We start from the raw sequence: 23,734 nt of genomic DNA on the forward strand, positions 1-23,734 counted from the left end.
GTTTTGGACATGTCCTCAAAGATGAATCGAATAATTATCGAAAAGCTATTGACATCCCTTCAAAAAACGCGAGTACTCTATAAATAATGTAAGGAATACTCCTTTGGGAGTATAGGACTGCTCCAAATCTAATCTGTATTCATACAAAAAATGTGCTCCAATTAACATTGCGATGTCCTAGGAGAGGAGTAGGTGATCCCACTCTCGCTTTGTTTGTGAGTATTCCACAGAGTACATACGTGAGAGTACTTTCCAAGGTACTTTCACTGTAGTCTCCATGGAGCACCCACAGAGGATCATATGCTAGTACTTTGGAAGAGGAATTGTGTCGGAAAGAATTATCGAAGTGAATTTAATTTAAAATGGAAGTAAATGAAGAGGGGCAATACAACTTTTATATTTTATATTACGAATATTCTTATGTTATTTAGCATTTGCGTGAATAAAGAAACTAATATAATATGTATACATAAAACCAGTGCGCTGTTGCATTTTATCAGAGTTGCCAAAGTAAAATTTTACTATTAGTTATTTGCATGCAATATTTTACTTTTGGCAACTCTGTTCGATCGTCATCGTGTCGTGATCAGTGTCGTTAAAAAACGAGCATTGATTGGCTGATGGTGGTCCGCAAACGCACTGCAAAGGAGTATTGTTAGAGTACTCCAACATGAAGAAAATGGAACACGTAATCCAACAATTTTTGCAGGGATGTCATCAAAAATATATCGTTCTATTATCGAAAAGTCATCGGATAAATTTACCAATTCGTTATCGGAAACTTATCGGTTTGTTATCGATGATTCATCTGTTTGTTGTGTAATAGATATCGATAAAACCATAATTTTCGCTCTTTATTCCTTTTTAAAATATAAGAAAAATGTAAGCAGCTCTAAAACCCACGTTTAGAGCAAAAACGCACCTCCGATTGCTAATACTTCCACTATTTACTGACGGAAGATGGGAAGTTTAATTTGTAGCCAAAATCCCAGCTTCGACATCATATTCCAATTTCGAACTACCAGTAAACACTACCCGTACTTGAAAAAGGGCTTCCTCACCAGCTTGAAGAGAACCTTACCTCAAAATCTGACGCCACGCTCTACGGAAAGGCCTGTTTATGACGATACCACTGTAATAACTCTCGGGGTAATATCCGGACTCTCGGAAGCTGAAGGACCTGTGACGACGGAATGATTACTTGTGGTGCAGCTCCAAAACCCACGTTCAGATAATTATAAGTACGAAAGTAATAAAAGCCAAGGACAGGTGACGAATGTAATTAAAAGCAATATGAGCTAGCCGGGCTTTTAGGGTTTACCCGCCCAAAATCTCTACTTCCATCATAACCTGTTTAGTAACATAATAAACTGCAATATTGCCAATCTATGTATATAGCGGGAATTAAGCTGTTGTCCGTTGCAATCTATAAATGAGCACTTTGTGTCTGCTAGTAGCCCCAAATATGGCAACAACCCTTCCACTGATGAGCTATGTATGTATGCTGTCAAATGTGCAGCCATCTTCCTGGCCTTTCCAAAACCTCGCGAAACACCGAACATATTCACGACGTTGACGTCACAAGTATAGGAAATATTGAACCTTTACGTCGATGTCATTACGCTACCGACTGACTGGTACCAAACAAAAGTGGGTGTGATGTTCGGCCTGGCCGCATTTTGGCGAGCATGCAGCAGCAAATATACCTAAAGCTCGAAATCGTTAAAAAATCTTCAACTCCCTCGCTGTCAGCACTTATGGCAAAGATAAAGAAACACACATAGCTGCCTACAAAGCAATTAGCCAGCCGCATGTATTATACGCGCATCCGATGAACGCCCAGCTTAAAAGAAACACAGTGGAGGAACTGCATTCCTGTCAAAATACTCCATTCTGAACTGCCACGAGATGTCTTCTTATTTCGCCAGAACATCATCTATACAGTAAAGCGGCAATACTCCCCATAGAGGGAAGAAATGAAATGTTTAACAAACAGTTTACGTTGAATGCTCAGAATCTTCCATATCTTAACTGTCATCTAAATGAAGGAGCCCCACCTCCGCCGTTTGACCCTGAAGAACAAAAAGGCCCTCAGAGTATTTCACAAAGATTTGGCAAAGTCCTATGCCGATAAATGCTCGGTGAACGCCGTTCTCAATGTCAAATGCACGGAACACGTAGTTCGGGAAAACATACTTGTGGCACAACTTCGATATGATTACTGTAATAGGATACACTCTCCATTATCCAAAAGCAGCGCCAACATACGCAATGTGTCTACATAACACCAACCATATTTTCTCAATTGCAATGTATAACTAACGCTTCTAGCACAAATGCGTCTTTGGTACAACTCAGTTGAAACTGCATGTTCGCACTTTTTGAATGGGGCGAAGGATTGCTGAAAAGAAACTCCCAATTCATTCTTTCAAAGTGTATTTCTAGATCTACCTTGTCATTTATGAGATGCATGAGTTCCTAGAAACCTTAAATGGAAAGACGTGCTAGGTGACTTAGTCTTACAGTCCAGAGATAATAATCTTGCAATACTTCTGTTTTTGATCACAACGATGCACAATAAAGGGTAGAGCAGGGCAACTTGGTGTAGCTCACTCGTAAACAAAATTTTATCGCCTAGCCTATTTTAAAAGCGGCTATTATGCCTTCGAACATGAGTCTAGCAGTCATTGCTTGCAGAAAACTGCGATAATAAAGCTTTTCGCGATTAGCCTTCATGTGATGTTACTTTTTGGTCTTATAATACAAAAATTAAACTTATGCTTGGTTTTCTCTAGATCAAATTTGACCATAAACTTTAAAATATCAATAAAAACGTTATTTCATACAAAGTCAAATGCGTTTGCCGTCAGTTTTGCCTACAATTGACAATTAAATTAGCAAATAAGTGAAAATGGCACTATTTTATCGACTTCGAGTCAGTAATATGACATAATTGACACGCTTTTGGCCCCAACTGATCAGCCTGTCAGGCAGTTTTTGATGTCAGTCATTTTGCCCTCATGAAAATCAAGTATTAGTTGAAATATATTAGTCGCACTAGACTAAGCTGATGAAATGTATGGCTACATAGTGAGGGCAGTTTTTAGAAGAGCTGATTATTGGGAGCATTACTATACGTGTTCATTAAACTTTATCTACCCATTCATCTACCCATTAGCTTCTTGTTGCTTTACCTTGCCTACTGGGCTGCATCATGAGACGTATTTCATTTGCTTGAGCGAAGGGAATGAAGTGTGGTGTGCATTGTTTTTGTTTCCATTTAATGTATGCTGACATGAATTTCGGTAAAAAAGTATTTCAAATTGTCAATATGTACATATGTTGATCGCATAGTATATCTTTACTTAAATTTTTTTTAATAAATAACAGATTTTGTTTCCATATATTTTTATTTTTTTATTTTTTTACTTTTAACTAAAACACTAAGTTTATTTATTTTCACCGTTTTCGCCCGGCATAAAGTAAGTGTACCTATTTAGTTTAAAAACCTTGTTGTTGTTGTTTAAAATTATTTTTTTAGTATAGACCAAAAGTTGGTAGTAAGAAGCAGACATGTATTTTGAGACCAGAAAAGTCCTATGAAGTCGAATAAAAAACTATTGAAACTATGGGGTTCGCAAGGTCTCCCTTTTGGCGTATGTGCTAGGTAAGGTTGAACTGCCCGGTCAATAAAGACCTCACATAGACTAAACGTGTCCATAGTGTTACCATAAAGCTGGAGTCATTGGTGCCGTATGTCGTATCGCTGTATCCGTATCCCTAACGTAATCAGCTGTTTATCGTTACGACGGTAAACCAAAACCCAATTGGTTGGCTACGATACGGTTACGACTTTAGCGGCACCAATAATCGATTGCATTAATTCTCATAAGGTTGGTCGAATCAGCTGTTAAAAGGTTACCGATACGGTTACCGATAAAGCACCAATGTCTCCAGCTTAATGTTTGTTTTACGACCAAACCGTAAAAATCGCGATTAGGTACCAGGATTAACGTTATAAACTAACTTCGTCCTTTTGGCGAATAACAAAAGTTTGATAGGACCTGGCTTAATAGCTGCCTCGAGATCTCGGCACTCTGCCAACCCCAGTTACTGGAGGCTTGAGCTCGTGGATGAAAGACACGAACACAAAACGTGCTCAGACGTTTCTAACTTACCACATCTGCTGTTACTGACGAGTCCTTACTAATAAGCATGTTACATCAGAAGGCAATGTCCAGTTAGTGTGCCCATCAAAAAATCTTCTCTCTTTAGAAATATGAGCAACTTTCTGAGTCTAACATCTTACGATTTGCACAAGTTCTTATACGTTTTGGAGCCCCGAGCTTTTATCCACGCCTTTCTTGCTTGTTGGATCATATGCAACTTCTGTATCCAATCCAAACAGATTGGGACGCCTAACATCGATTCATCGAGTGCTGAACAGTCCTTTTCCAACTCATCTGCGTTTATGTTCAATACTTCTTTGCATTCCAGGACACGTCTTGATGAAGTACTGCATGGTATTGTTGCCTTGATCGCCGCCTGACTGTCAATATATATGTATATTGATGTGAATGCAGCTTAAGGGCGTTTTCTCAAGAATATGTGCTGCTTTCTTCACTGCTACAATTTCCACCCCAAAGACACTGCAGTGATCAATATAACTAGATTGCCACGCAGTTTACGTAGATCCGACTCCTTCCGTTCATTTTATACCATCGGTATACAGGTCCGTAGTGTATTCTGCTATTTCGGCACCCTTGCGCCAACCATTCGGCCCTATTGTGCCCCCAATATCTCTTTCGAAGCTTAGGCACGGGACTATATAGTAGGTTATACTGCTATAACCATACGGCTTGCAAACAAGCTGAGCAGAGGCCTTAAGCCTTGCTAGCGCTATATTTTTGATCATTAGGGCTGAAGGTGGGGATATCCAGAATGACATGCAATGCCGTTGTAGGGGTAATTTTCGAGGCTCCTGTTATATTACTCATGCATAATCAGCATGTCCCCTCAAATTTTTTGGTATACGACCTTTTTGTGTGGCTGCACACAAACCAAGGACTACATAGTAAAGTAAGGGCTTGACAATTGCTGTAAATACCCAATTAGAGTGTTTAATCAATAGCCCGCACGTGCATTCTATCATTCTCTTGCATTCTTATGTAGGCTTTCTTTGCCTTATTTTCCACATGGAGTTCCCACGACAACTCACTATCTCGTATAATTGCTAATTTTTTGTGCTGTACATAACTCCTCAAAGCTTAAGCCTACCCCAATTAGATACCTTCAATTTTTTCCGTGTTGACGGTTAACCCAACTCCAGATGCCCAGGCTTGTACATCCCGAAGTGTGTGATTCATTAGAGAGCTGATTGTTGTTAGACGTCTATCGCTTATGATGATTGAAAAATCATCTGCATATGCCGTAAGTTTGACTGGTCTTCAATCGATCCGCCTAAGCAATTGGCGTTCAGCGGCCACAGCACGGGTGATAATACCCCACCCTGTTGTTGTTGTTGTTGCAGCGATAAGGACACTCCCCGAAGGCTTTAGGGAGTGTTATCGATGTTGATGGTCCTTTGCCGGACGCAGATCCGGTACGTTCCGGTAACAAGCACCATTAAGGCACCAGCCCGACCATCTCTGGAACGATTTAGTATGACCACATGAAATCTTCAAGCTAATCCCGCCCTCCAAACACCTATAAACGTGAGCCTCAGCTGTTTAAGTAACAGGAATAGCCACGGGTAGGTGAGGTGGACAATTGGGTTGGAGACGCTCTATTTTGCGCTACACAACCCCTTCAATCAATTTGGTGTTTTATTCGCCTCCTACGACAGTCGTGCCTGCCGCGGGGATATTCTAAGCCCCCTGATCTACCCTAAGGCGTTCCTCTATTAACCGATTTTGTGGTCTCGCATAGATGCCTGGATCATCTTAGTAAGAGTGAATAGATAAACAATATGTGATTGAAAAATGACACTGAAGATGGCTCATCGTCCAAAGCGCTTTCACTCCAAACCAAAATTAACGGGATGAGGGAAAATAGCTTCTACTGGTTATATTTATTCTTCAACGCCTCTTTAAGATTCTGTTTATATGTGGTTATGCCTTTACTGGTCCCAAAATATATATATTTCTCAAAGATAATTTAGGTGTTTATTGTTTACAAAGTGTATGGCTTGTTCACGAGCAACTCATGACTTCGAGATAGCGCTTTGAAGGCTGAAAGTCATGTTGCGCTCTTTGTATAATTTATTTAAATTTTATTTTTTTCTTTTTGTTTGTGATTCGCTTTCGGCATTCCCAATTTTAAATGTTTTTGGCTGTGTCTGTTTCCACTTTTATTTTTTGCTTTAAACCTAAGTAGTATTAGCTTGAGCAAACATTTTTTGTATTCACCTATATATTAGTTTTATAATTTTTTTTTTTTAATTTTTTTTTACTTAATTTTTTTTTACTTAATTTTACTAACGTGCATAACCTTTTTTTATTATCGTGTTTTCATCCTTTTTTAATTTTATTGTTATGCTTTTGCCGATTTTTGTTTATTTAGTTTTTATATTTTGTTTATTTATATTTATCCAGTTTTTAGTTTACAAATAATACTAACCCTGTTCTTTATTTTTACTTAATTTATTTATATAAAATAAATAATACAATATTTGCGTTTAACATCTTAAATATTAACTTAAATGTAAACAATTATTTTTCACTTTAAATTTTTACAATAAATTAATTTTTATTTTTTTCTTTTCGCAAAATAGTTTCAAAGTTTATTTACAACGTTTGGACATACCAAGTTATACCGATTTATATCTACTATATATATGCGTTTTACCTCTTTTCCATAATTGACTAATCTCGAAAATTTTTATGTACTTAAGTAAAAGTAAATAATTTTATGTAAATAACGTTTTTTATAGCCAATTTCTTCACGATTTTTCAATTTCAATCTTTTTATAAGTGTGAATAGTTACCACAACCTATAAAATTATCTGTTTATTTTATTAATATTTGTTTTAAAGTAATAAAACGCGTGCGACTTCTTAAGACATGTAATAACTGCTTTTTACACACAAAAAAAAAAAAAACAAGTAAGGGCGGGACTGTCTTCGGTTGTGCTGCAGAACTCACCCCTTCCACGACTCGAGCTGAAAAATAATGTATTGCGATTTCAAAAATTCATAAAAACTAAACAATCAGTTGTATGGGATATATATTATATACTATATGACCGATCTTCACGAGTTTTACAGACAACAATGCATACCTTATGTGTAAACATCCTGCGGAATTTCAGGCTTCTAGCTGTTAAAAGTAAGAAGTTTCGTTAACCCTCTTATCTCAACAATCGGTTCTATGAGATATATAATATATATATGACCGATAATAACGATTTTTTAAGGTAATAACAAATGACATATGTGTAAGCATGTTGTGAAATTTCAAGCTTCTGACTGTGAAAATGAGTAAGAAATTATGTTAAATCATTTATCTGAACAATCGGCTGTATGGGATATATTATATATATATGACCAATCTTAAAGATTAGTTTCAGGCAATAATATATGCTGCATTTGTGAGCATCTGGAAATATTTGAAGCTGCTAGCGGTTAAAATTAGGAAGGAAGTACGTTAAACCTCTTATCTGAAAAATCGATTGTATGAGATATATGTATATTATATATGCATGTCACCGATTTTGATCAAAATTTTCGGGCAAAACTGCTAGGATTATATGTAATCATTTTGTGAAATTTCAATCATCTGTTAAAATTAGGAATAAATGGCAAATACCCTCTTTTTCCTTCGTATGGGGGATATGTGTTATAGTGGGCTGATCCGGTCGGTTCCGACAAAGGATCAATTGGGCACCCAAATACCTTAGCTCACCGAATTTCATCATGATATCTCGAAAATTGAGAAACTAGTTTGCGTTCAAACATACAGACAGACAGACCGACAGACAGATGGACATGACTAAATCAACCGTGTGTTCATTGAGAACAATGCCAAAACCAAGCACCGAAACGCGTTACCATAAAGAATCGAAATGATAAAAGAAGTCACATACGCGGCCAGAACTTGAAAATTCTACGAATGCCAACTAAATACAGATACCAAATTTCTAAACTGAACGAATTTATTTGCGCTCTTTCTTTAAACCCTACTTATACTATATCTAAAATGTATTAGTAACACTTATCAACACCATTTTTATCATTGTCTGTTTTAACATTTTCATAAACAATTCTATCCAATTAACGACTGATTCAGTCACTTCCTGTTGTCTTAGTCGTATAATCGTTTCACTTTTCAGTTTATAATATTTGTTAAATTTACCCCTGTTTGCAAGAAAAGACCCTGTATGCACATAATTATTTACTTCGACGCTTTGATTGTGACTTACACATAAAACACCAGAGTTGGGCAATATACGAGTAATATTTTAAGTTAGGCGTTGTCTTATTTTATAAATTTTGATATATATTTTAAATGTTGCTAACAATTTATTACTTAATAAAAATAAAAAATATTAACCAAAAGATCGTTCGTGGTTAGAATAAATGTTGCCCAACTCTGATGCATATATACTACTGCATGTTATAAAACTACATCAATACTCTTCTGGGATTTACTACAATACATTTTGAAACAACTTTTTATGCACTGTACGTTATTTGGGTATTTGGTTTTATTACATTCATAACGGTATTTGATTTCATGGCTTTTAAAATGATTACGTTCTTTGTATTTCATAAATGTTTATTAACGTTTCGAGCCATAACAGCAACTTTAGTGTAACCAACAAACAAAATTGTATAGGAGAAAGTTTCGATGATGCCACTCCCATGTATCCAAGAAGGGAAATTCTAAGAAAAACTCCTCTTCTATGGTAACATAATGCCCACTTTATTGCTTGGAGTTATGCCACTTCGAAACATGGGGGAGCCACCATCGAAAACTTCACTTCTAAAATTTTGTTTTTGTTGGTTACACTGAAATTGCTGCTAGGGCTCGATTTGAAAGTTTTTTATTTTACTTTTACTTTGTTTTATAATTTTATTCCTGGTATTATTTTGTTACGATTTTAGGCAACTTTGACAGTTATTCACTTTGTTTTGTTGATTTTCCGGCAGGGTGAAAAGATTTTCCGTCATCCCTTGTCAATACTTCAGTTCTGAAAATGGCACTGACGATGTCACAAGACCGAAACCGGTTTGTTCCCTTACCGAATTTGACAGGGAATGAAGGAAAATAGTTCACTTAGTATAGATCTGTTTTCGATTTTGCTACAGTTCAACTCAGCTCAGCAATTTCTAAGACGAATGGAAAACGACTTCCGAAATAGATCTATCAGCATAGCTACGGCGGTAGGGTGACACCCTAAAGTGAAAATTTTTCCACGTGATGTCAGAGAAAAAAATTCAAACAACGCAGCCTAAAAATTGTGTGACGGAAGTAATCCAAAGTACCCGTATTTACCATCATTGTTGTTGTTGTATCAGTACTTCGCCTCATTCAATAGGTGCGACCACTCACGAATTGTCATCAATATCGTCTAATTGGAGTACAGGGAAACTTGCAGTTTCAACAGGGGTGGACCAGAGAGAAAGGGGTGTTAGAGGCGTTGATCCCACATTGCAATTGAAATGATGGTTGGAAGCAGGACATACATTATGTATGTCGGGGTTGATTTTAGATAGGTAGGAGTTCAGCCTGTTACAGTATCTAGATAGAAGTTGAGCCAAAGTTACACGCATCTCCCTGGGAGGTTGCTGTCTTCTACTGCGAGTTAAGGGTATTAGACTTTGAGAACAGGGTTCACCATTCGCCATCGTTTTGGCAGCCTGTTTCTTTTGAGAGCAATACGTGTACAGCCGTGAAGCTGGAAAGACCAAGTTTCGAGTGAAAGGAGAGGGAGGAGAAGGCTGATCATAGAAATTTTTCTCTGTGGTAGTTGGGCTTGAATCTGCTGGTGGCAGTATGAGTGCATACAGGCTTTCCCTAAGCCGATACTCTTCGGTTCGATACTTCAATTCTATACCGAATGCACGACGAGATCAATTTCATTATTTAACTTTATATGAGCATTTTACTTTTCATATTTCCAAAAGTGTTAAGAAAGTGTTTTGGAGCTAGAAATATGTGTAGTTTATATTCTGACCAGCGTTTGTTTTTTAACCTCTTTATAAAAAATCTTAATAAGAAATCTAGTATTAATAAATTTCACAATTTTGCCGGTAGTCTACTATCGAATACTTCATTGGATTCGTCGGCATTTTGTGTTATGGAAATCAAAAATTTGCTCGATATCGAAATACAGCAAGCTACCACAGAATTAATATCCATGAAATAACTAGGCACAGCAAAATCTATAACAATTGGAGGATGAGATGCACCTTGGAACATTATAACTAGTTAAAAGTTCTTCAGAGTATTTATAAGTTGAAGCAGCGCGACGACAGTGAGCTGGCCTGATTTTACCGATTCTGTCAAAATCATGAGAATAGCTAATTGACAATTGAACAAAAAAAAAAAAACGAAGAAGAAACCTTTATTGCCGTTATAAATTTAAAATTCGTAATTATAACATTTATAATATATAAATTACAACGTAGACATCTTTATAGTACACCAACTACCTTAAGCTGGCGCTACTGTTACACATAATCTGTGATATGGGAAACAGAAGAGCGAGAAGTAAATAAGCAACAGTTTGCGATAGGTCTAATCCCTATGGGAAAATAAAAACAAACTAAATAAGTGGTATATAAGCTGCGCATCATAGGGAATGATTAACCAGTTTGACTTTACTCCATTATAAGTGAAGTACGCGAATAGATTTAGCTGTGAAGTTCTACTACCATAGTAGTGCTGGATAAAAAACATTTTGATACATGGAATTTCAATGTTTACTTATTTGATAGTTCAGTGATTCGAATCGATAACCGCCGGAAAATAATAACCACGAATTTTTGAAATTTGTAATAGTATTATTTGTATGCTCATTATATTTTTAATTTTTCTTTTATGCTTAAATTTTTATTTTATTTATTGGTTTTTTTTATTTCTTTTGCATTTTATTTATAACTTTCAATTCATTTTCGTAATATTTTTTTTAGTTTGTGTTATATTTTGCCGTATGTTTTTTTAATGTTTTATAATTGGTATTATTTTAGTTTTATTTTTATGTTTTTTTTGTAACTCTTATTCTTATCATATTTCACATATAGTTACAACAAAGCATTTACATAGTTCTATACCTACATTTAATTAAAAATGTTTTTTTTCATTATTTTTATTTTATGTTTTACTTTTTTGATAATTGTTTAGTTGCTAGTTTAATCTAACGCTAATTTTTTTTAACACTTACTTACATTTCAGCACATTAACTAATTAGTTAATTAGGAGGTTTTAATAGTTAGTAATAGAAAAATAAAAAAAATTTATAATATATATGTATATTTAGTTAAAAACAAATAATAAAGCAATCAAAAAAGCAGTTTCACTAGCAAATAAAAGGAAAAAAATATTAAAATTTGGATAACGCGCTCTAAACTCGCTTTGAGAATATGCTATGTAGAATTCATGATAATTTTGACTGCATTACGTGCGATTGGGTCACCAAAGAGGGTATGATGGGTGTATACGGTTTAGGGGCTAAAGTTGTTTGGTTTTAAAGCGAGCGAGCTTTTTAATTTATTTTGTGCTTGATAAGTTTAGCTCAATTTATGTAGTTAACTGTATTTAAAGTGTTTTTGTGCAATGTGTGATTGTTTTTTTTATAATAGGACTACAATTTAGTTTTTATAATTTGTTTCTTTTTTTATATTAAATAGAGCATGAAACCAATAATTTTATACAAGGTTAAGTTTTATTCATTTTTTTATTTCTTTACGCTCTTTCTAAAAATGATGACTGTTTCATGTCTATGACTTGTTAGTGTTCTGTGCTGATTCTTTTATTTATTTGTGTTTACAAGTTGTTTTAGTGTTTGATCTCATTTGAATTTTCTTATACATAGTTATAAACTTTTTACAAACATACAATTAAACTTAGAAATTTATAACTATGTATATACAGTTATAATAGATAATAGTTTTTTTTCATTTGCTAATATGAAGTCTAACAAATTTGGTTTAATGAAAAGTATGAAATAAGGCAGAGGACATTTCTCAAGAAGCGCCGCACATCAATAGATATATCATTGCAGTTTTGGGTTCAGATTACAATCTAATGGAAAAATACCCTGCAAAAGTCATGCGATTAATCCCCAATGAGAGTGGTCTACGATTGATCCCCCTTTAGTGCCTTTTCGATACAGTTTGGTTTAGTCAGCTTAAAATTTATGTCGCCAATTTTAAGAAAAAAATCGGAACCATATAACGAGCTTAAAATACTATTTCTATTATAATTATATTTGTTTAATTTGTATATTGCTTCGACACCCAAAAAGATTAAAATACTGTATTAAAGTTAAAAAAAGATAAAATCGATATGAGTTCTCGTACAAGTACAAAGAGGACCTGTCGGTCAGTACCTTTAAAGATTTAAGAGAGACTAGAAAAATGAGCTGTCCACCAAATATATAAAAGAGAATTGAAACAATATCTGGCCGAGAGGACCCTTACGTGTATAAGAGGACCAGTCCGACATAGCCCATGCAGTCATTAACAGGACAGGACAGAATAACTAGTTTCTTCATAGAACATGTTCAAACAAAAAGATTACTCCAACCCATAAAACTTAATCAAAAGTTGCTAAAGTCGCATACTCCTTTGAGACTCATCCAAATTAATTCTTGATTAATCGCATTTTTTGCAGGGAATGTGCAGCTTTTGCTTTATGTGCACCATCCGTATGTGGTGATGGTTGAACTTTTTTGAAATCTATGTAATAGAAAAATGTTATTTAAGCAAAATGTAGCAATTATCTTGCTCCACCTTGTGAAAGAAGTTGACTCAGAGATCCCCAAGCAACGCGCGTATATGTTTTTAAAATTACCCACATTCAAATTGCCATAACGGTTTTTTTTTTTAACAATTCGCCTTACTCCACAATGTAAAATCTAAAGAAAGTATGCAATTCATTTTATTCAGGTTCTGAGTTCCCAAATACATCGTAAGAAAGTAGTCACAAGAACCAGCAATCATCTGTTCGAAAACTTTCACCTAATGCTGAAGTGACATACACTAAGAAGGAAATATGTAATTGATAGTGGCGAAAAGTTATGAAATGTGCACACGAGGATGGTTACTAGGCCAGGTTGCTGAATTTCTTTTCTTCGTCAGCTAGCTTTTCAGGTGCTGAGCTTCTCAACCATTTGAATGCCCAGCTACACGCTTTGCAATTTATCTGTAACATTTGATTTTTTGTTGCTATTCCTTTATATACGTATACTTTGGCACACATATGTATGTACATATACTACATGTTTTCAGGCGCAAACTGTGTGGAATATATTTCGGCGTGCTCAACATAACTTGATTAGTAACCTTGGATCTATAGCACTGCATTATAAGCAATGCTTTCGAGGTTCGCCATTATATCAATATTATGTATATGTATTTGATTAGCAAAGGAGACTCATATTAGTTGATGAGGAAGTGAAGTTCAGATCATGTCTAAGTAAGCGTCGCCATGTGCTTGGATAATGCAGTATCTTCTGTTCTAACAATCTATCTGGTAGTTGATTTACACTCTAAGTCGACGCTGTTTGTACCTGTTTCTTGATTAGCACCCAACTGCCTCATACGATGTAGTCATCTTCATTATTGCTGCAGCACTTAGCAAGGTGTAAGCGATGAAGTGTACATAAGATCTAATTTTTGTTTGCCATGAGAGGAATAAAGCTTGGCAACGCTTTGTTTGAATTGATGTCAAAAAGTTCAAAGTAGGTCAAAGTCACAGCTACGTCACTTTGCCCTATCGATGCTAATATTATCAAAAATTTGTTACAAACTCACCTAGGCTTGTTGAAATTTCCTAAAACATAAGCTAAGGTGCTAATCCACTTATTAAGCCCTTTACTTATATATACGGTTGAAATTTTGAGTGAAAATCTTAAACCACTCATCGATTTAAGCAATTTTTCAAAATTTTTCGTGCTAAATTTAGTAATAGATTTTTTAATTTTATTCGGTTTAATTTTTAAACTTTTTGTTAAATTGGTCTATAGGTCTAAATCTCAAAATTGATTTTAAATAGAACCAAAAAGTTTAAAAAATCGAAAAAACGAAATTTCTAGACATTTCTCGTTTTACAACCAAACCATAAAGTTTAAACTTATGTTCCACGCAGTTTTATTATAATTTTTTTATTCAAGTGTAGATATCTCTGGTCTAATAATGAGACGAAGTTCTGCGCACTCCTTACCACGAAAAATTATGTAACTTTAATTTGTATCCAAATTAGTAGTATAAAAAATTTTCAGATTTAGGCTCAAACTTTTAACAATGTAGTTTTGTAGACATATGTATTTATAATTAAAAAAAAAAATACTGCCTTAGATACAGCAGGGAAAATACATTTGTTCCCGGTTTTACTAAGAGCCGTTTTATCACGTGAGGTCTAATATTTATTTGCCCCATGAAGCCAAATATTTTTTTTTACAAAAAAACAATTTTTTATCGGACATATAAACATTATAGTTTACTTGAGAAATCGGCCCTTAGGCATACAAATTTCTCAAAATTGAAAAAAACTTTTTTTTAAAACTTTGCCTACATAATAAATGATTCCTGTTGCGGAATTCATTAACTTTGTTAACGACATTCACAATTTCCTTATAAGCGAATCGTTAAACATAACGACATCGCTATTCAGTAACCATTTTTTATCGAGATTCCTTAATGTATTATCAACTGTTGTCCCTAAATAACAGCAGAAGATTTAAATTTAGTTTACGGCCTTACCTCTAAAGCCACTAACTGCTGTTGCTATTAAATTAAACGTATGTAGTTGTCAACTCGTTAGCGATATTAAAGCTAAGTTAGTAAATAGCACAATCAGTATCGCAAGTCCTTCTCGACAAATTGTATCGTTAAAAGTTAGTGAATACCTCTACTGCTTTCAATTTCATTGTTTTGACGAATTCCCATAACGCAATTCCCATTTTAGAAAAACTATTTCTTCGGTGTTGTTTGAGAGGACTATGTATTTCTACAAGAATACCTGAGAGCAGATAGCATTAGAAACCGCTGCTGGGTCCATTGTGGCGAATATTAGCAGCTCCGAAACTATGCCGGTAATAAATAAACGCTGCATAACCACAACAGTAGTGCAAACAGATGATAAAACAAAAAGCTACGCACACATCTACACAGCAACAAAGAGAGCAGACAACGTAGAAGACAACAGCGAATATGAGATGCGGAGATATGAGAGGTATAAATAAGCAACTAATCGAGAAGGCTGTTCACAAGAAGTCTACACTACAACGTGGGAGAAAAAGGCGGACGAAACAACTGAGTGTATAAAAGCAGCCCAGTCTGGGAAATAGTTATTCAGTTTGATTTTAACACATTACAAGTGAAGTACGCGTATAATTTCAATTGTAAAATTCTAGTACCATATTAGTGCTGTAAATTAAGAGCCTTTTGACATACTGAAGATTTGAGTTTATTCATTCGACAGTTCAGTGATTCGAACGATAACAGAAGTTAAAGATTTAGCTAGAATTTTTAAGATTTGCAACACTATCATAGCCGTCGTTGAAAGTTCCTATGAGTTTCTTAAAGGCGAATAGATAATCCCACTTGAAACTTATATGTACTTCTGATATTTCTTCTCACTTTCACTGCTGCTCTCTCATTCACTCCGATGCATTTGCGTTAGTTTAAGCACATTTGTTTTTATCGATGAATGGGTGCAACGGCTAGACAGATTGCGCTGGGCTGGTGCATAAAACGTTTGAGAGATGAAAATGTAAAAAGTGTTTCTCTATAAGAGAGAGACGCGTTAACTAACCTCTTTTTATATTTATATTAATAAAAGCTTATTAAAATCTACTTATATAATATACGAAAAAATTCTACCTATTTTACTACAAATAAGTAACTAATTAATTAAAAAACTTATTAAAAAAAGAGCTGTGCATAATTTGAAATAGAGAGAAAAATATGAATAAAAACTACTAAAATCTTTTAACTATTAAAAGCTATAAGCTACATAATAAATACTTTATATAACTTGGTTAATATATATGCTACTATCTGAAAAACTAACTAATGTTAATATAAAAAGATTTGGCAAAATGAAATAGTTTTATATTTAGACAATAATGAAGCAAATTTATCTAACAAAACTTAAGAAAAATTTTTTGTACCCACCAGTCAATTGTTAAATTTTAGCCAAAAATCAAAACACATCGTATTAAAAATAATCTACAACAATTAATTTGTTAATTCTTTTCTTTCGATTTTACAAAAAAATCATTAACATTTTATTTTTTTTTTTAAAAACACATTTTAACCTAAATATTTTTTAAGATATCAACATAAATATAAATATGAGAGAATTTATTTAGTTACATAACTAATTTGATTTACTTAATTTACACATGAACCTTAGCAACAATTTTAAAACTATTTGTTTGAAACATAAATAATAATATTTTTTTTTTATAACAATAAAGTATGTGTAATAATGATTGCAAGCATTTCAATGGCAATTAATTTTCAAAACATATTTACAAATTTAATCACAGTTAATGTGAACTTAACATGAGTTTAATATTTATAAAAATGTATGCTTATATATCATGAGTATGAAATTAAATACCTAAATACAAGTAAATGAGCAATGAAGGTGGAAAAATAATATAAGATAATCCTAGTTTACGAGGGATAACAGATAAATGTGGTGCCTACTTTTTATACTTGTTTTTTTTTTTTTTTAATTTAACGCTATAATTCTATATCGCTTTTAGTATAGTTAAATTTTAAAGGGCACGTTCTCATCAGTTGACCCTCGCATTTATGTTAAGTTGTTTTTTTAATAAAATTTAAATAACAATTTTTCTAATGTAATAGTATTATATTTTTCTGAAATTGTCTATACACTGACGGTTAGATAGAAATATATTAGGTGGCTATAGGGAAATAACACCCTAATATATTTTTGCGAAAAGTCCCGTCCTAGAGTTTTTTTGTCGAGCATTTCTCTCAGAAAACCATCAGCGCATAACTGTTCAACTGCCTTATATGGCGACTGACTACGTCGAACCTACGTGAACTTCAATACAGACGTTGGCAAAATGAGAATGCGGCTGTGTTAGTGAGAGTGCAATGGTCGCTCAAATCACTTGATGCATCGTTTCGTGTCGTTCAATCGCTTATTAGCAAGCAATACGTGTGAATTGAATACGTACATTGTATCACTTTACCGACCATTCGACAGGGAGAAGCATACATCTATATTGGGTCCCAGGTCATTTTGGGAATAGATGGGAATGAAAAAGCGGATGAACTAGCTAAAAAGGGCGAGATTAAGCGCAGGCGAGAGATGCACATGATCGACCAAGCAGGAAAGGCGTGGGTTCAAGGGCGGGGCTGTAAAGTGTCGAAGATCATGTGTATGTCTTACAACCTTAGACTAACAAAGTTGCTTCTATCATTAAAAAGAGTGGACTTATGACTCATGACGAGTATTCTGACTGGACACTGCCTTCTGGCGTCACATGTCTTTAAATTAGGCTTGGTCAGTGATAGCAGATGTAGGAAGTGCGCGCTGGTGGAGGAAACGATCGAGCATGTTCTGTGCTCATGCCCTGCGCTTGCCTGGCTAAGACTCCAGGTATTAGGAGTGATACAGCTGTCAGATCTAGAAGCTGCAAGTGGCTTAAGTCCTAGGAAGCTTTTAGTATTTGCCAAGAGGACGGAGTTATTTTATAACATAGGTCTTGGTTTTTGATAGGGTTTTACAGTTTGGTCGTTAAATCAAACTTCTGGTAACACTACGGACTCATTCAGTCTATGTGAGGTCCTCGTGGACCGAACAGTTCAACCTAACCTTACCTGCCGGTTTGGGTTTCTCAAACTTACGGAGAGCTGCTGCGCATCTGATGTCCTGCTCGCAGTACTCAATATGCGTAAAATCTTCAGTTAAACACCGGCTTTTGCGCATATAGAATACCGAAAAATCGCTCGAAACACATTTTTAATGGAGCAACTTAAGTGAGAGAAAGTGAGCAAACGAGCAAATTTAAGGAATATAGTCCGAAAGAACGACCCCAACGTGGTGATGAAGGTATGGTTTAATCACATTCGACCTGCCACTTCGAGTAGTGTCAAACCCAAATGTTGGGTGTGTTCTTTTAGGCAACGAAACATTTGGCAAACATACTCAAATATTAAAGCAGCATGCAGTATGAAACCTGAAAAATATTGACCCAGCCATTGCCATAATCACCACAGAAACTACGTAAGCCATCTAGAATAACAAAAACATCCCAACCCATTTGTTCAAATGGTATCACTAGCAAAAAAAGCAAGGAGAGTTATGTTCCCTTGCGGTTACCTCATTCTCGGCATGGAATCCCGAAAAAAACAAGGCACCATCACTGCAATAAATGCTTTGGTACTCAGATAAATTAGCAATCAAAACTGTCCTCACTATAAAATAGTCTCAGATAGCTTTTGACACCGTCAATTACGTCTCACTTCTTCAAGATCTCGAAGAAACATATATTCCAAGCATCTGTGGGGCTGAAAGAAGACACAGTAAAATCAGGAAGGATAAAACAAGGCTTGTATCCTCTCCCCATTATCGCTGGGTTTCTACATATCAAAATTCATTTCTCCACTTGAAGGAGTTCCCATACTTTTATATGCAGATGCTTGCTTGGGCGCCATCATTGATTATCATTTTCAACGGCTTCCCGCGGCAGCCGGTTCTATGCACGATAGTGATCCGGCATCCTTCCCAATCAAGAGTTTTCATATTAGTGTAACTCCATTTAATTTATTCTCCACAAATTGGCATATTCAGAGCAGATCCTTACAGCTGGACTGCTCTATACTATCTTGCTCCGGGAAGGTGTTGAACCTAACCCGGCTACAAAGAAGTGAATTTGCTACTCTTAGTGGAAAAAAAAATATATTTAGCACGGTCACACTCCTGCCAGTGTGTCACGTGCAAAGGATGGTTGCATATAACGCGGTTTTCTGAGCCAAGTCCCAGCATTTGTTGAACCCTACCTACCTTCTACGCTACTGCCAGTTAGCCAGTATAAATTCGATAGTTCCATAATCTTCTATACGTTGGTAGCAAAGAAGGTAGAGACTGATTGAGCCCTTGCGATGAAAGGGGGGTTTTTTGTCTCTACCTAAATCCAGATTTTGAGGATGTATTCGAAATTCTAATTATGCAGTTGTTGAATACTCGCTTAGGCCTACAAAATCATGTATGTTCGGAAAAACCAAGAAACTTCAATAAATACAAAAAATTATTTGAACAAAATTGAATTATAGATGTATATAATAAATACCGTTAACCTTAGAGCTCTTGTAGGTAATCGACTATCCGCCATTAAAAATTTCGCATCTTTTTTAACGCTAGAGTCAACTATTGATACTACTACCTTAGAGCAGTTGGAAACTAACTACACAAATATTGAATTCATTTTTGATCAATCTCTTCATAGGCCAATTAGATCTATGTCATTTTCTTGAGAAAAGCTTAGTGCTATAACATAGCGACGTTATAAAAGCACGACCTCCTCTTTTACTCCACCTGCACCTAAATGTATACCGCAGCAAGTAACAACAGATACACAACAAACATTTCACAGCTGGACAAAAATCACTGAGGTGCTGAAACAAGCAATTAATTTCTCAACTCGATTAAAGCGAAGTAGGTACTGTGAGTGAGCCAACACTTATTCGATTCCTACAGCCTTGGAATAGGTAACGACGCCGCACCCGCGAACAAGCCGATACTGCTTGAAGGTAATCAAGCCCTAACATTACAAACCCATTATCACTGATGTCCCTTTACTGGCTTCGCCACTGGAACACGCTTCGTTGCCTTACGATCGCTGTTGGCCGCCCTACCACTCAGCTGTTGCCGTCGCCACATTCCACGTTGCATCCCATTGCTGATCGGCTGTTACTGCGCTGATCCGCTTACGAACCTCTTGGTATGGAAAGATGCTGCCATTCTAGCACCACCAATAATGTGTGTGTATGCATTCGTCTTATTCACATAAATACCGTGTTTTTATTGAGTAAGGGTTTGTTGAACCTCTGGTTGATCCTGACTGAGTGCTATCCCAGCCATCGACAAAATCCTCTTCATAGTGCCAAAAGTCCATGATGTGTGCAGCCTAGATGGTGCCTAGTACTTTGTTGAATGATGTCGTGAGAGTTTTACGCTTTTCTTGATTTCAATATGGATTCGCTAGCCTAAGTGGTTCTAACTATATGCGGAACATTGTGGAAAGGATATCAAGTTTTTCGTACTCGATCTCAATAATTTCGGACTAATATGTCTAAACTACTTATATCTGAAAGAACAAAAGTGGAGAACGTAAATCTTATATTGTCGTAGAGAAGCTGATGATTGGATTCTGTTATGAGCTCGTCGCAAGCCGGAAATTCGAGGTGCCTGACTACTGCAGAGTTTTCCGAGGTAAGGTCGCCGTCCCCAATGATGGCTGACGAGATGTTTAGAACTTGTTGGTGAAAACAAAAATATGAAATGAAGCTATCTGGTAAATTAAGCTCTAGATAAAGTCTGGAGGCTTCGCCTACGTCACTGGTTCGCACCTCGGGCAAAGCAACATCAAAATTTTTTAAATAAGGGTTTTCAATTAGAAGGATATGTTTCTAAGCGGGGTCGCTCCTCGGCAGTGTTTGGCAAGCGCTCCGAGTGTATTTCTGCCATGAAAAGCTCTCAGTGAAAACTCATCTGCATTGCAGATGCCGTTCGGAGTCAGCATAAAACATGTAGGTGCCGTCCGGCCAATTTGTAGGGAAAATCAAGAGGAGCACGACGCAAATTGGAAGAGAAGCTCTGCCCTAGACCTCTTCGGAGGTTATTTATTTTTTAGATACAGTCTAACTTAACTAAAGATGGTGAAAAGGGCCCTTAAATAGTTTCAGGTGGTAATCTCTTCACATCAGTCCGTTAGTCGTTAAACAAGAGCTCTAGTAATATTTATGGTATAAGAAGGTACATACATGACAGATATTAATTTCAAATAATGATCTTAGAAAGTCCTAATTTATACATATGTAATTAAATTTACATGTAAAACATTGTGGTGTAAGTATGTGTATGTGTGTAAAAGTTACGCCTTAGGCTTATTACTAATGCTTGGTTTTCACTAGGTCAAATTTGAGCACAAACTTTGCCATACAATAAAAACGGTTGGTCATTCCACGTCAAACGAAGTGACAATTAAATTGACCAGTACGTGAAAATGGCAATTTCGGAATAGCATGGCAAATACGAGATTAAACTTCATTTTTATTTAATGTTTGCCAAATGGCATTCCATAATTTTTTTTTTTTTTTTTGAAACAATGGGAAATAACAAAACGTGTTGTAAAAACGACACGAAATTCGTGATTCGATTTTGACTACACACTGCCTTATCGACATAGATTCATTTAATGGATAAATATAATAGAAAAACGTTGAACACAAATAAGTATCGCGCTAGTTTGTGGCAGTTTTTGTTGTCAGCCATTTTGATCATATCACAACAGAGCATTACGAAAAGCAGCAATTGCTTAGATATAATGCGAATTTGACATTAAACTTAATTTGCCAATACTTTGGCAATACTTCTCGTTGGCCAACTGATATATCAGCAATTTATAAAACCACAGCGTGTGAAACAATGGGATAAATAAAACGTGTTTTGAAATAAATGAAAACCAAATTCGAGGTTAGGTGTGTTCAAAACCACTGCTTTATCGGTTCCGAGTCAGTTATGTGATATAATTTTACGTCAGGCATTTTGACGTAATGAAAGCTAAGTGTTATGCTTATGGTAATTGGTTTTCACTAGGTAAAATTTGCCCACAAACACTGTCATATCAATGAAAACGGCTGTACATTGGACGTCAATTGCTTTTGCCTTACGTTTTGACTACTAAGTGGCAAGGAATATGTCAATTAACTTCATTCCATTCGTTTTCCATCTATATACAATACCACAGCATGCGTGTGTGATATAAATGTGAACAAAATTTTAATCAGGGTTTTGACCACACACTGCTTTATCGACTTCGAGTCAGCAAGGTAATACAATGGAAACTTTGACACCAAATGATTAGCGCGTCAGTTTAAGGCAGTTTTTGAAGTCAGTCAATTTAGACTTATACTATGTTCAAACAGAAAAATAAATTGAGGCTATTTCGAATTAAATTGAGTGGCGTTCATACAACTCTATTTAGCTTACACAATATTAAATTGATAGCTGGTTGGCTCATCTCTACAGTGACAACATATCTTTGTTGAGACTGTCAAAATGTGCGAGTTGGTATTAGGTGAATGGAATGGAATGAAAACATAAAACTTTGAAATTTTTGTGGGTTGGAAAAAAAAATATGTTTAATCTTTTGGTTTCATTTTGATTTTGCCATCTTCTTTTGACAATCCCTACTCCAATGAAATGAAAGACATAAAATCAGCTGATGAAATGAGCCAACCATATAGTTCAGCCATGCGTAACTGACGTTTATATATACTCATTAAACACACTTTACAATGTTGCATTTGCAGTTTGAAACAATTTATTACACAATTTTTTTTTAAATTGGCAATTTATTATTACAATTTATTATATGACAAATTGCGTAATAAATTGCCCAAACAGTATAAATTGCCAATTTGGTGTGTGTTTGAACCTAGTATTATGAAAACCAAGCATAATTCGCTCTCTCTTCTTATTCTGTTAACGCACGCGCGTCTTTTGTCTATCGCAGTAATTAATTTGTTTATCTAAATTCATATGCTTTTTGTTGTTCTTATTTCTAAAAACATAACCTAATTATTTTAATTTGCTTATTTTAATTATATTTTCTTCTATTACTGTTTGTGATTGTGGACCCTTTTGTGCCATAAGTATGCTTGTTTGTATTTGTTGTATTTTTTGTTTGTTTACACTTTTTTAAAAATTGAATTTATTTCGCGCGTAATGCTTATTCTTATTGTTGTTATGTGTCTTACGAATTTTGCGTTCGATATATTTTTTTCTTTGTTTGTGGATTCTACATAGCTGCTTATTCCTAGTATTCTGCATTGCGTTTTAGCATCGATTTCATTATCATCACAATTAGATCGGCTTTAGAAGGTCCTTTAAATATTCCAATTATCGTTGAAGAAGCCAAAACCAAAAATCATGCAAACGAGTAAAAGGCAAAATTAAAAGCAAATAAAAAAAAAAATAAATAAACGAAAAAATAGAGAAAAACAAAGAGAAATCAATATATTAGCATTATTTTTAGCAAATTCTGTTTGTTAATTATAGTTTTTGTCATTTACTCATCCTCTTCTTCCCTGAAGAGATAAGTGCTCCAGTAGACCAGATTGAATAACGCAAATACCAGCGGGAACGTTATCCGTGATATAACATCAATCCTCTTCGATCTAGAACATTGTCTTTGTTGAGTGTTTGTTTGCAGCACAGTTAAAAAATATATTTACGAGTACGAGTAAGCAATAAAATTGATTAGTTGATAAATCGCAGTAAGTTTTTTTTTTTTTGTGGTT

General features: G+C 35.2%; 1 protein-coding gene and 1 long non-coding RNA gene across 37 annotated transcripts in view; one reads left to right on the plus strand and one right to left on the minus strand.

The window, feature by feature from the left end:
• The first annotated feature begins 3,254 nt into the window (after window positions 1-3,254).
• Window positions 3,255-17,150, plus strand: LOC137233721 (uncharacterized). Of its 2 annotated transcripts, none has more exons than XR_010947546.1 (3): window positions 3,255-3,482; window positions 3,542-3,667; window positions 15,132-17,150. It is a non-coding gene; the product is annotated as an uncharacterized lncRNA (long non-coding RNA). The 2 variants fall into 2 exon arrangements; XR_010947547.1 differs by having other exon boundaries at window positions 3,257-3,482; window positions 3,547-3,667; window positions 15,132-17,149.
• GluClalpha (glycine receptor alpha 1) overlaps window positions 16,474-23,734 on the minus strand; it is a 182,633-nt gene continuing 175,372 nt past the window's right edge. For 19 of the 35 annotated variants that reach the window (XM_067756841.1, XM_067756786.1, XM_067756861.1 and 16 more), the window contains 2 exons: window positions 23,507-23,623; window positions 16,475-23,318 (listed from right to left, as the gene is read on the minus strand). In XM_067756841.1, coding sequence (XP_067612942.1) covers window positions 23,309-23,318; window positions 23,507-23,623 — 127 coding nt within the window. In that variant the 3' untranslated portion in view covers window positions 16,475-23,308. Of the gene's footprint in view, window positions 23,624-23,734 lie in introns of all 35 variants that reach the window. The other 16 variants (XM_067756912.1, XM_067756928.1, XM_067756870.1 and 13 more) reach the window with 11 other exon arrangements.

The sequence above is a fragment of the Eurosta solidaginis genome, chromosome 1, assembly GCF_040869045.1.
Source record: "Eurosta solidaginis isolate ZX-2024a chromosome 1, ASM4086904v1, whole genome shotgun sequence".
NCBI classification, from domain to species: Eukaryota; Metazoa; Arthropoda; class Insecta; order Diptera; family Tephritidae; genus Eurosta; species Eurosta solidaginis.